Source organism: Oncorhynchus gorbuscha, linkage group LG08, assembly GCF_021184085.1.
Source record: "Oncorhynchus gorbuscha isolate QuinsamMale2020 ecotype Even-year linkage group LG08, OgorEven_v1.0, whole genome shotgun sequence".
In the NCBI taxonomy this organism is placed as follows: Eukaryota; Metazoa; Chordata; class Actinopteri; order Salmoniformes; family Salmonidae; genus Oncorhynchus; species Oncorhynchus gorbuscha.
The window spans coordinates 56,696,710-56,711,173 of record NC_060180.1 but is presented as its reverse complement, the minus strand read 5'-3'; the positions used below and the strand labels follow the sequence as shown (position 1 = coordinate 56,711,173).

General features: G+C 44.6%; 1 protein-coding gene across 1 annotated transcript in view; it reads right to left on the bottom strand.

The window, feature by feature from the left end:
• The window catches only part of pappa2 (pappalysin 2), a 72,518-nt gene that overhangs the window by 35,370 nt on the left and 22,684 nt on the right, over positions 1 to 14,464 (bottom strand). The window contains exons 8-9 of the mRNA XM_046359957.1: positions 5,037 to 5,219; positions 4,488 to 4,785 (exon numbers count right to left, since the gene is read on the bottom strand). Of these exons, the coding sequence (XP_046215913.1) occupies positions 4,488 to 4,785; positions 5,037 to 5,219 (481 nt within the window). The remainder of the gene's footprint in view (positions 1 to 4,487; positions 4,786 to 5,036; positions 5,220 to 14,464) is intronic.

Sequence of the window (14,464 nt, the reverse complement as noted above, 5' to 3'; positions counted from 1 at the left end):
TCTCAGTTTCTGGGGCTACAGATGATTATGTATGGTCTTTGTAAGTGACATAAATAATACTTTTATCGTGATTCTTTTTGCGTGTGTGTGTGTATTCTTAAGTCCACTTCTTGGAGAAGTGGTACATGACCTCAAAACAATACATCTGTGTCCACACAGGATACATTTCCAGACTAAGTTCAAAGTATTAGTAGTTATTAGTAGTTGCTGAATTCCAGAGTGTGCGCCTACATACAGTACAGTAGTTTGGACACATCTACTCATTCAAGTTTTTTGTTGTTGTTATTTTTACTATTTTTACATCGTAGAATAATAGTGACTACATCAAAACTATGAAATAACACATATTGAATCGTGTAGTAACCAAAAACGTGTTAAACAAATCTAAATAAATGTAATATTTGAGATTCTTCAAAGTAGCCACCCTTTGCCTTGATGAAAGCTTTGCACACGCTTGGCATTCTCCCAACCAGCTTAACCCGGAATGCTTTTCCAACCATCTTGAAGGAGTTCCCACATATGCTGAGCACTTGTTGGCTGCTTTTCCTTTACTCTGCAGTCAAACTCATCCCAAACCATCTCAATTGGGTGATTGTGGAGGCCAGGTCATCTGATGAAGCACTCCATCACTCTCCTTCTTGGTCAAATAGCCATTACACAGCCTGGAGGTGTGTGTTGGGTCATTGTCTTGTTGAAAAACAAATTATAGTCACACCAATGTCACGCCTTGGTCATTGTATTTTGTGTTTTTCGTTATATATTTTGGTCAGGCCAGGGTGTGACATGGGTTTATGTGTTGGGTTCGTATTGGGGTTTAATTAGCATTGGGATTGTGTATGATTAGGGGTGTGTCTAGTTAGGCTTGGCTGCCTGTTCTCAATTGGAGTCAGGTGATTCTCGTTGTCTCGGATTGGGAACCATATTTAGGTAGCCTGAGTTCACTTTGTAATTCGTGGGTGTTTGTACCTGTCTCTGTGTTGTAGTCACCAGATAGGCTGTAATTAGTTTCATGTTCCGTTCTGTTGTTTTTGTATTTAGTTCAGTTATTTCATGTACCGCATATTTCTTTCATTAAAGTCATGAGTAACCTACACGCTGCATTTCGGTCCGACTCTCTTCTTACAACAGACGAACGCCGTTACAGAAACACCCACCTCTCACGGACCGAGCAGCGTGTAACTGGCAACGACGTAAATAACTGGCAGGAGCTAAAGGAGGACATTATGGAAGGTAAAGGCATGGAGTATACGACGTGGGAAGAAATCGACAGGTGGGCGGCCGACCCGGAGAGAGTGCAGGTGCCCGCCTGGGATTCGCTTCAGCAGTGCGAAGAGGGCTATAGACGAATGGAGTCTAAAAGGAAAACACGGCGACGCAGAGCGAAAACCGAAAGTAACCCCCAAATATTTATTGTGGGAGGGCGCAGAGAGAGAGTGGCTGAGTCAGGGTTCAGACCTGAGCCTACTCTCCCTGTTAATTGTGAGGAGCAGCAATATAAGGACTTCTGGTCTTGGGAGATGATATTAGACGGAAAAGGACCCTGGGCGCAGCCGGGAGAATATCGCCGTCCCAAGGAAGAAATAGATGCGAATAAAGCGGAGAGGCGCTGGTATGAGGAGGCAGCACGGCGACGCGGTTGGAAGCCGGAAAAGCAGCCCCAAAGAATTATTAGGGGGGGGCTAGAAGGGAGAATAGTTATGCCAGGTAGGAGACCTGCGCAAACTCCCTGTGCTCACCGTTGGGCTAGAGAGACCGGGCAGGCACCGTGTTATGCTATGGAGCGCACTGTGTTTCCAGTGCGGGTGCAGAGCCAGGTGCGGCACATACCAGCCCTTCCTATTGGCCGGGCTAGAGTGGGCATCGAGCCAGGTAAGCTTGGGCAGGCTCGGTGCTCAAGAGCTCCAGTGCGCCTGCACGATCCGGTCTATCCAGAGCCACCTCTACACACCAGTCCTCCGGTAGCAGCTCCCCGCACCAGGCTTCCTGTGCGTGTCCTCGATCCAGTACCACCAGTTCCAGCACCACGCACCAGGCCTCCAGTGCGCCTCGCCTGTTCAGCGCAGCCAGCGCTTTTCTCCTCTCCTGCACTGTCGGAGTCTCCCGCCTGTTTAGCGCAGCCAGAGCTTTTCTCCTCTCCTGCGCTGCCGGAGTCTCCCATCTGCCCAGCGCCGCCAGTGCTCCCAGTCTGCCCAGCGCCACCAGTGCTCCCAGTCTGCCCAGCGCCGCCAGTGCTCCCAGTCTGCCCAGCGCCGCAGGTGCTCCCAGTCTGCCCAGCGCCGCCAGTACCGCCAGTCTGCCCAGCGCCGCCAGTGCCGCCAGTCAGCCCAGCGCCGCCAGACAACCAGTCTCTTCCAGATCTGCCAGACAACCTGACTCTTCCAGTTCCGCCAGCCAGCCAGGATTTACCGGAGCCTACTACCTGCCTGAGCTTCCTCTCAGTACTGGGCTTCCTCTCAGTACTGGGCTTCCTCTCAGTACTGGGCTTCCCCTCAGTACCGGGCTTCCCCTCAGTACCGAGCTTCCCCTCAGTCCTGGGCTTCCCCTCAGTCCCGGGCTGCTTCGGTCCCGAGCTGCCCCTCTGTCCCGAGATGCCCCTTTGTCCTGAGATGCCCCTCTGTCCTGAGATGCCCCTCTGTCCTGAGATGCCCCTCTGTCCTGAGATGCCCCTCTGTCCCGAGCTGCCCCTCTGTCCCGAGCTGCCCCTCTGTCCCGAGCTGCCCCTCTGTCACGAGCTGCTCCTCAGTTATGTGGGGATCTGGGTGAGGACTATTAGGCCATGGTCGGTGGAGAGGGTGGATTATCCCAGGACGCAAAGGGGAGGAAATAGGACATTAATGGAGTGGGGTCCACGTCCCGAGTCAGAACCGCCACCATGGACAGACGCCCACCCGGACCCTCCCTATGCTCTTGAGGTGCTTCCGGGAGTCCGCACCTTAGGGACCACACCTGACACGCCTTGGTCATTGTATTTTGTGTTTTTCGTTATATATTTTGGTCAGGCCAGGGTGTGACATGGGTTTATGTGTTGGGTTCGTATTGGGGTTTTATTAGCATTGGGATTGTGTATGATTAGGGGTGTGTCTAGTTAGGCTTGGCTGCCTGAGGCGGTTCTCAATTGGAGTCAGGTGATTCTCGTTGTCTCGGATTGGGAACCGTATTGAGGTAGCCTGAGTTCACTTTGTAATTCGTGGGTGTTTGTACCTGTCTCTGTGTTGTAGTCACCAGATAGGCTGTAATTAGTTTCACGTTCCGTTCTGTTGTTTTTGTATTTAGTTCAGTTATTTCATGTACCGCGTATTTCTTTCATTAAAGTCATGAGTAACCTACACGCTGCATTTCGGTCCGACTCTCTTCTTACAACAGACGAACGCCGTTACAACCAAGAGCAAACCAGATGGGATGGCGTATCACTGCAGATTGCTGTGGTAGCCATGCTGGTTAAGTGTGCCTTGAAATCTAAATAAATCACTGACAGTGTCACCAGCAAAGCACCATCGCACCACCTCCTCCATGGGAACCACACATGCAGAGATCATCCGTTCACCTACTCTGCGTCTCACAAAGACACAGCGGTTGGAACCAAAAATCTCAAATTTGGACTCATCAGACCAAAGGACAGATTTCCACCGGTCTAATGTCCATTGCTCGTATTTCTTGGCCCAAGCAAGTCTATTCTTCTCCCTGGTGTCCTTTAGTGGTGGTTTCTTTGCAGCAATTCGACCATGAAGGCCTGATTCACGCAGTCTCTTCTAAACAGTTGATGTTACGATATGTCTGTTTCTTGAACTCTGTGAAGCATTTATTTGGACTGCAATCTGAGATGCAGTTAACTCTAAAGAACTTATCCTCTGCAGCAAAGGTAACTCTGGGTCTTCCATTCCTGTGGCGGTCCTCATGAGAGCCAGTTTTATCACAGCCCTTGATGGATTTTGCGACTGAACTTGAAGAAACTCTCAAAGTTCTTGACATTTCCCGGCTTGACTGACCTTTATGTCTTAAAGTAATGATGGACTGTCATTTCTCTTTGGTTATTTGAGCTGTTCTTGCCATAATTTGGAATTGGTCTTTTACCAAATAGGGCAATCTTCTGTATACCACCCATACCTTGTCACAACACAACTGATTTGCTCAAATGCAATAAGAAGGAAAGAAATTTCACAAATGAACTTTTAACAAGGCACACCTGTTAATTGAAATGCATTCTAGGTGACTACCTCATGAAGCTGGTTGAGAGAATGCCAAGAGTGTGCAAAGTTGTGTTCAAGGCAAAGGGTGGCTACTTTGAAGAATCTCAAATATAAAATATACATATATACACTTTTTTGGTTACTACATGATTCTATATGTGTAATTTCATAGTTTTTATGTCTTCACTATTATTCTACAATGTAGAAAATAGTAAAAAATAAAGAAAAACCCTTGAATGAGTAGGTGTGTCCAAACTTTTGACTGGGACTGTATATCTGTCGGTGTCAATATTACTGTACCTGTCTGTAAATGTAAGCAGAGTTTGCTGGACCAGATCGCCTGAAAACGGCGGTTGCCGGACAACTCGGTAGATCAGAGGCTGGCAACTGGAGCAGAGAGGATTATGGGGGCCAGAAGTAAGCAGAACAGCATCAATCTCCATCTTCTCATCAAAGGTGCTCAGTTTGACAGCTGCCACCCTTTTTTCGGTGTGCACATGTAGGGTGAGCGGCACATCACAGAAGACGTGCTGTGGACCCATGTCTAGAGACTCGTCTGTGTCTGTTATTAGCTCGATGTTGATAATCACCTGGTTATCTGTAGAGACAACATGGTGGATAATTATAAGCTGTATAATCAAGCCGTTCCAGAGTAGTGCACATGCTTGGCCCTTTATTTATTCATACATACCTAGGACAAATAACTGGTGTAACTTCACATTACCTGCTCAGATGAATAGCCAAAACATTATCATTCATGTAGACACAACGTGTGGCTTGTATTGTGGAGAGTTTCAGCAATGCTAAATGTACACTATTGAAGACCACTAGAATGAACCCGGGACCCACCGGCTGAGATGTAGGTGACCCACACCGTGAGGCTGTCAGGGACCACAAGGTGGAGGAAGCGCAGCATCAGGACGCAGCCCTCGGTTTCAGGGCAGGGAGATGTCACGTTGGCATCATACAGGCTGAGTTCTGGACTCCAGGCCTGTAGGCTGGGCTCACAGGTCTGGTATACATCTGGAGGACCTGTAAACGCACACAGACACACACACACTGGTCTTACAATATATACACCTACTGTACATGAGTCCCAAATGGCCCCCTGTACCTTTTATATTGCACTACTTTTGACAAGGGTCCATAGGGGTCTGGTCAAAGGTAGTGTACTATATAGTAAATATGGTGCCATTTGGAATGCAACCAAATATAGGGAAAAGTTACAACAGATATAGCAGATAGGCATACAACTTTTTTCTACATCCAAGCCTTCTCAACTGATGACATGCACAGTACCTTCCCACCCACACTGATAAAATGCAGAGAGCTAGAATTCATTGGTTTCAAAGATAGGCACTCTGTTGTCTTTAATTAGTGCAGTATCCTTACTAAAGTTGTGAAATGATTTGAATCACTGAAAAAACATTACTATTATTAAAGAGGGCTAGTAGAGAGTACAAGCTATGTTCTGAGGGAGAATCATACAGTAGAGCGAGACTGGGGAAATCACATGACCTGGTTTTGGACTGGACTGGTATTTTCCTAACCATCCTCTAGAACACAACATACCCAGGTGCAACTTTACACAGGAAAGGAATCAATTTCTGAATTGGGACAGACAGGGCTCACAAAACAATTTATAAAGCATGTTAATTTCCTCTGTGGTAAAAGAGGAACAGGAGCATGTTGTGTGTCTCAGCAGAGCACTGAAATAAACTGCCGAATGGAGACGGATAGAGGGAGAGAGCCTGCAGCAGTAGCCCCAGCCAGCCAATGCCTGAGCGTCCTCAGCTTCTGCTATCTGCACCCAATGTGGCTCCTTCACATGTGTGGATTTGTGCAGGGTAAACATCAGCACGCCAAGTCAAACCATAAAACTAAATTGGTCAGATAAACAGAGAAAGGCCTCAACACAGGCCCAGATTAATCACTGTATCAGATGTGGCAAACGGCTCCCACAGGAAAGCCTAGTAGGAAAGCCTAGTGCTTCAAGATCTTAGTGTGTCATCCTTCCTACTTTCAGCAACTTAACCATGTCACTACTTTTCCCCTTTCTCAAGATGAAATAGACTCCCCGGGTCTGGAAATTAATGCTTGGGTTTCAGTGGAGGAACACATCAAAGGGAGGATATGTTTCTGTGAAAAGAATGATGTAGCCTAGATACAGTATTTTACCTGATATAAATGTTCCTTTCGTCTGAGTGTGCCAGAGCCGCAGAATAACTGATGAATTTACTAACGCTCAACACCGGTTGAATATGGCTGGTGTCAGTAAATGTCAGCAAAAAAGCGTAATTACATTGTTGCCAGGAGCACAATTACAACCACCAACACTCTGGATAACATGAAAACAGTTTAACCAGCTCTGCTAGGGCGAGTATGGTCAAAGTTTGGGTGGGGGTTAAATGGTCAGAGTTTGGGTGGGGGTTAATAAAGCTTAAGATGATTCTTATGGCACTGCACACGGTCAGTGTGAACTTTATTTTACTATTCATATTTTTGACAACTTTTACTTCACTACATTCCTAAAGAAATGTATTACTCAATACATTTTCCTGACACCCAAAAGTACTTGTTACAATTTGAATGCTTAGCAGGACAGAAAAATTGTCCAATTCACACACATCATGGGAACATCTCTTGTCATCCCTACTGCATCTGATCTGGTGGATTCACTAAACACATGCTTCGTTCGTAAATTATGTCTGAGTGTTGGAGTGTGCCCCTGGCTATCTGTAAATGATGTCTGAGTGTGGAGTGTGCCCCTGGCTATCTGTAAATTTATAAAACAAGAACATTGAGCTATCCGGTTTGCTTAATATAAGGAATGTCAACTGATTCATACTTTTACTTTTGATACTTAAGTATATTTAAAACCAAATACTTTTAGAATTTTTCAAATTTTGTCAGAAAGTTGTTTTCATTGCAAGTTAAAGCTTACTGTTAGCTAGCTAGCTAGCTGACGTTAGATGGCTGGCTCGCTGGCTAACATTATGTTTATGATCTGTGTGTAGTAATGTTATGTCAGAATTTCACATTGCTAGTTATAGCCTGATGTTAGCTAGCTAACTAGATAATATTGAACCTATTTGGTTAACTTTAGCTAGCTATGTCAATCAGATTGTATTGCTAGTGCTCTATGGATTAGGATTATGGTTCATTTTTTCACTAGCGTGCTTGCTAGCTACATGTCTAAACAAAATACCCCAAGTTAAAGCTTACTGTTAGCTAGCTAGCTCACATTAGATGGCTGGCTCGCTAGCTAACATTACGTTTATGATCTGTGTGTAGTAATGTTATCCCAGAATTCCATTTCACATTGCTAGTTATCGCCTAATGTTAGCTAGCTAACTAGCTAATATTGAACCTATTTGGTTAATTAACTTTAGCTAGCTTTGACAATCGGTTTGTATTGCTAGTGCTCTACGGATTAGGAGTATGGTTCATTGTTTAGCAAGCATGTCTTAACAAAAGACTCCACTTAGCTAGATGATCACATGAGGATTGAACCCTGTGGCACCCCCGTAGAGACTGCCAGAGTACCGGACAGCATGCCCTCCGATTTGATACACTGAACTCTGTCTGCAAAGTAATTGGTGAACCAGGCAAGGCAGTCATCCGAAAAACCGAGGCTACTGAGTCTGCCGATGAGAATATGGTGATTGACAGAGTCGAAAGCCTTGGCAAGGTCGATGAAGACGGCTGCACAGTACTGTCCTTTATCTATGGCGGTTATATGATATCGTTTAGTACCTTGAGCGTGGCTGAGGTGCACCCGTGACCGGCTCGGAAACCAGATTGCACAGCGGAGAAGGTACGGTGGGATTCGAGATGGTCAGTGACCTGTTTGTTGACTTGGCTTTCGAAGACCTTAGATAGGCAGGGCAGGATGGATATAGGTCTGTAACAGTTTGGGTCCAGGGTGTCTCCCCCTGTGAAGAGGGGGATGACTGCGGCAGCTTTCCAATCCTTGGGGATCTCAGACGATATGAAAGAGAGGTTGAACAGGCTGGTAATAGGGGTTGCGACAATGGCGGCGGATAGTTTCAGAAATAGAGGGTCCAGATTGTCAAGCCCAGCTGATTTGTACGGGTCCAGGTTTTGCAGCTACGCAGAGGATAATGCAATATTATTACCAGGACACAAACACTTTGGTGGAAAGTTGCTGCCACCCCATGTGACAAAAACAGCAGTGTTGGATCTCTACAAGGAATCGATGACAACACTTGGTATGTAAAGCATAAACAACACGTTTTGATTATTTAATTGACCAACAACATGATTGGCACTACTTTTATTGATCTTACATTATTTCTAAGTTTTATCATGTTATCATTTTAAAACTTCTTGGCGCACCCATCCCGTTAGCGGGATCATTTTTGTCTACATCCGCTGAATTGCAGAGCACCAAATACAAATTCAATTACTAAAAATATTTAATAATCATGAAATCACAAGTGCAATATAGCAAAACACAGTTGAGGTTCTTGTTAATCCACCTGGCGTGTCAGATTTCAAAAAAGCTTTACAGCAAAAGCTATTCAAGCATTTATGTTAGGACATCTCTCTCAGCAGACAAAACATTACAAACAGCTAGCAAAAAGTAGATTGGTCACGAAAGTCAGAAAAGCAATTAAAATGAATCGCTTACCTCCGATGATCTTCGGATGTTTGCACTCACGAGACACGCAGGTACACAATAAATGTTCCTTTTGTTCCATAAAGATTATTTTTATATCCACATTTGGTTGGCGCGTTTTGTTCAGACATCCACAGGCTCGAGCGGTCACGACGGGGCAGACGAAAATTCCAAATAGTATCCGTAAAGTTCGCAGAAACATGTCAAACATTTTTTATAATCAATCCTCAGGTTGTTTTTACAATAAATAATCGATAATATTTCAACCAGACCGTAGCTTTTTCAATAGGAGAGAAAAAGAAAATGTCTGTTCCAACTGTTGTGCATGCAAAACTCTGCTGGCACCCAGCCATCCACTGACTCGATGTGATCATTTTTGCTAATTTTTCAGAATAAAGGTCTGAAACTATGTCTAGAGACTGTTCACACCATGTGGAAGGCATAGGGAAAGGAATCTGGTTGATATCCCTTTAAATGGAAGGAAGGCATGCAATGGAACAGGGAGATTAGTTTCTCTTAGGCACGTCCTTGTTGGATTTTTCTCAGGTTTTCGCCTGCAATATCAGTTCTGTTATACTCACAGACAATATCTATATGGTTTCTATCCTAATCTGACAATTATATGCATATTCTAGATTCTGGGCCTGAGAAATAGGCAGTTTCGGTTGGGTACGTTTTTCATCCAAACATCAAAATACTGCCCCCTACACTCAACAGGTTTTAACTTCCAATTTCCAAGATGATGTTTCTGTATGCAGTGCTGCTGCTCTGCACATTTGTAGGTAAATGAAAGTTACCTGATAATGATTATAAAAAAATTATATGATATATCTTAATGTTATATCTAAATGTTCTTTTGTTGTTTGCAGGAGCACTATCCTTCTGACCCTATGCAGCCAGGTCCCATCTACCTTTTAACTCTTCACAAGTGTGGCTTGTTTGGTGTCTGCTCTGAAGGAATACCACAACAAGTCAACTACTTGACTTGGCATGTCATCCAGCAAAGGCAGCAGTGCAGTCATCAACTACATGCACCATTGCTTTACCAACTAAGGAGTTTGGGAATCACTTGTGGCCCTGAATTGTGATAACTGCAGTGGCCAAAACAAGAACAAGTTTGTGCTCTGGTATTGTGCCTGGCAGACCACGCACAAGCTCCACCACAGTTTGGACCTTCACTTCCTGATCACAGGCCACACCAAGTTTGCCCCCGGCTGGTGCTTTGGCCTCATCAAGCAGCGCTTCAGAAAGACCAGAGGGAACACTTTGTCTGAGATTGCTGATGTTGTGAAGGACAGCACTGTGACAGGGGTCAACATTCCAAATCTGGTTGGACTGGAGGATGGTACGGTGCTGGTGGAAAGCTATGGCTGGTAACAACACCTGACTCCGAAATTCAGGAAGCTGCTACAGTTCAAGCAGTACCAGCACTTCAGGTGAATATAATCTTCATTGCATTGTCTGAGGTTATTCTTCTTATCTTAATACGAACTAAATGCATTCTCTTCAACCGATTGCTGCCCGCTCCTGCCCGACCATCCAGCATCACTACTCTGTACAGATCTGATTTAGAATATGTGGACAACTACAAATACCTAGGTGTCTGGTTAGACTGTAAACTCTCCTTCCAGACTCACATTAAGCATCTCCAATCCAAAATTAAATCTAGAATCGGCTTCCTATTTCGCAACATTCCTATTCCTTCACTTATGCTGCCAAACATACCCTCGTACAACTGACCATCCTACCAATCCTGGAATGCCCACCCAAATCACACCCTGACCAAACCAAAATGGAGACATAAAAAGCTCTAAGGTCAGGGCGTGACAGATGCAGTCTATCACAGTGTCATCCGTTTGGTCACCAAAGCCCCATATACTACCCACCACTGCCTGGCCCTCGCTTCATACCCATCGCCAAACCCACTGGCTCCATGTCATCTACAAGTCTCTGCTAGGTAAAGCCCTGCCTTATCTCAGCTCACTGGTCACCATAGCAGCACCCACCCATAGCACGCGCTCCAGCAGGTATATCTCACTGGTCACCCCCAAAGCCAATTCTTCCTTTGGCCACCTTTCCTTCCAGTTCTCTGCTGCCAATAACTGGAACGAACTGCAAAAATCACTGAAGCTGGATACTCATATCTCCCTCACTAGCTTTAAGCACCAGCTTTCAGAGCAGCTCATAGATCACTGCACCTGTACATAACCCATCTGTAAACAGCCCATCCAACTACCATATCCCCATACTGTATTTATTTATCTTGCTCCTTTGCACCCCAGTATCTCTACTTGCACAGTCATCTTCTGCACATCTACCGTTCCAGTGTTTAATTGCTATATTGTAATTACTTCGTCACCATATTTATTGCCTTACCTCCATTATTTACCTAATTTGCACACACTGTATATATACTTTTTTTCTACTCTATTATTGACTGTATGTTTGTTTATTCTATGTGTTGTTGTATGTGTCAATCTGCTGTGCTTTATCTTGGCCAGGTTTCAGTTGTAAATGGCAACTTGTTCTCAAGTAGCCTACCTGATTAAATAAAGGTGAAATAAAATATATATATACAATAATCTAAACATGGGAGGTGAATTGATGTTGTGCAATGTTTTCATTTTTTTGGTTATTTCCTGTTTTACAGCTTCGATGCTCTGGAGCCGGGTGTTGTGGTCGGCAAGGAGCATTCGGACTCAGTCGGGACCAGGTTTCAGCGCAAAGCTGACATCCTTCCTCCCATAGATGTTCTGCCTGTACAAGCACCACCTGGACTGGACACAGCTAGATAAACTTGTGTCTTTGAGAAGATCAGGGAGTTTTGTGACAAAGAGGCTGTAGGCAACACATGCCCTGCACCAAAGTCAAGCGCAGAAACAGGCTCTCTGGATATTTATTTTTTACCTTTATTTAACTAGGCAAGTCTGTTAAGAACAAATTCTTATTTTCAATGACGGCCTAGGAACAGTGGGTTAACTGCCTATTCAGGGGCAGAACGACAGATTTGTACTTTGTCAGCTTGGGGATTTGAACTTGCAACCTTTCGGTTACCAGTCCAACGCTCTAACCACTAGGCTACCCTAGATTCCCTTGTTCATGTGTGGTTTGCACAGGCCAGTCATCAGCACTATCTGCAGTGCCTCTATTCAAATGACTGTCCTAACACACGCCATACGTTGCAGTTAGTATTTTTTTCTTATCCTACTGTTCAGCCACGTTACTCCTGATTGTATGCATATAACTACCTCATCTATCACTGAAATTGTTATTGATATTGTTCTTGTTCTTGTTCTTGTACATATTGTATATTATTTTATTTATATTGACGCTATCTATTTCTGATATTTCTTCTATGCAAGTAACCATTTGTACGTTTACACCTTCTGTAGAGACCCGTCCACTTGGCAATATGTGGCTGAGGGTTATAGCATTTCTTTCACATGACCCATCAATTTAGACATGTGTGTCTGGATAAGCGTCATCTAATATTTATAAAACATTTTTATCTGAGTCTACATGGGCCAGCATCCCTGTGGAACACTTTCAACACCTTGTAGAGGCCATGCTTATATTTAGGGTGTTTTGAGGGCAAAGGGGGTGCAACTCAATATTAGGATGTTTTGTACACTCAGTGTACAAAAGGCCTCATTCATTTTTAAATTGATAAACTTTTGTTTGTTCTAGCAGAAGTTCTCAAGGCCCATGAATGAAGTCCATGGCTTAAACATGGACAAGCAGGTAATAGAACTCTCTCCCATGAACTACACAACATTACACAAAAAAAGCCTACCCCAGAATTATAGATTCCACTCTTTTCTCCTGGCTAATGCTATAATTGTATTTATCGTTATTAAAAGTAATGCATAGAGAGTTCTCACTAATCCGGCCGCTTTTAAGAAATCCTATGACAACCTCCGATGAGCCATCAAACAGGGAAAGCATCAATACAGGACTAAGACAGAATCCTACTACGCCGGCTCTAATGCTCATCGGATGTGGCAGGGCTTGCAAACTATCAAACATTTGAAAGAAAAACCCAGCTTTGAGCTGCCCAGTGAAGCAAGCTTACCAGACGACCTAAATGCCTTCTATGCTGACTTCGAAGCATGAAATACTGAACCATGCATGAGAGAACCAGCAGTTCCGGATGAGTGTGTGATCTCGCTCTCGGTAGCCAAAGTGAAAAGGACCTTTCATTAAGCAGGTTAACATTCACAAGGCTGCGGGGCAAGACTGATTACCAGGACGTGTACTCAGAGCATACGCTGACCAGCTGGCAGGTGACTTCACTGACAATTTCAACCTCTCCCTAACCCAGTCCATAATACCTACAGTTGAAGTCGGAAGTTTACATGCACCTTAGCCAAATAAATTCCTGACATTTTATCATAGAAAATAATTTTAATAAAAATATTTTAAAAAATCCCTGTCTTAGATCAGTTAGGATCACCACTTTATTTTAAGAATGTGAAATGTCAGAATAATAGTAGAGAGAATGATTTATTTCAGCTTTTATTTCTTTTGTCACATTCTCAGTGGGTCAGAAGTTTGCCTACACTCAATTAGTATTTGGTCGCATTGCCGTTAAATTGTTTAACTTGGGTCAAACGTTTCGGGTAGCCTTCCACAAGTTTCCCTCAATAAATTGTGTCAATTTTGGCCCATTCCTCCTGACAATTCTGGGGTAACTGAGTCAGGTTTGTAGGCCTCCTTGCTCGCACATGCTTTTTCAGTTCTGCCCACAAATTTTCTATAAGATTGAGGTCAGGGCTTTGTGATGGCCACTCCGATACCTTGACTTTGTTGTCTGTAGCCATGAAAAGCTTTGAAAGGCTGGTCATGGCTCACATCAACACTATCATCCCAGACACCCTGGACCCACTCCAATTCACATCCTGCCCCAACAGATCCACAGGTGACACAATCTCTATTGCATTACAACTGTCCTCTCCCACCTGGACAAGAGAAACACCTATGTGAGAATACTGTTCATTGACTACAGCTCAGCGTTCAACACCATAGTGCCTTCTTAGCTCATCACTAAGCTCAGGACCCTGGGACTGAACACCTCCCTCTGCAACTGGGTCCTCCGGTCTTCCTAACCGGGCTGTCCCCAGTTGGTGAGGGTTGGCAACAACACATTCCTCACACTGACTCTAAACATGGGTGCGCCTCAGGGGTGGGTGTTTAGTCCCCTCCTGTACTCCCTGTTTACTCACAATTGCATGGCCGTGCACAACTCCAACACCATGATTATGTTTGCTGATGACACGACAGTGTCTGACGATGAGTAGGCTTGACAATGAGACCGCATATAGAGAGGAAGTCAGTGACCTGGCAGTGTGGTGCCCGGACGGCAACCTCTTCCTCACCATCAGCAAGAGCACATGAGCTGATTTTGGGCTAAAGGAAATGGAGGGGCCATGCACGCCCCTATCCACATCAACAGAGCTGTAGTGGAGCGGGTTGAGAGCTTCAAGTTCCTCGGTGTCCACATCATTAACGGATTTACATGGTCCACACACACCAACACAGTTGTGAAGAAGGCACGACAACACCTCTTCGCTCTCAGGACGTTGAAAAGATTTAGCATGGGCCCTCAGATCCTCATAAAGTTCTACATCTGAACCAT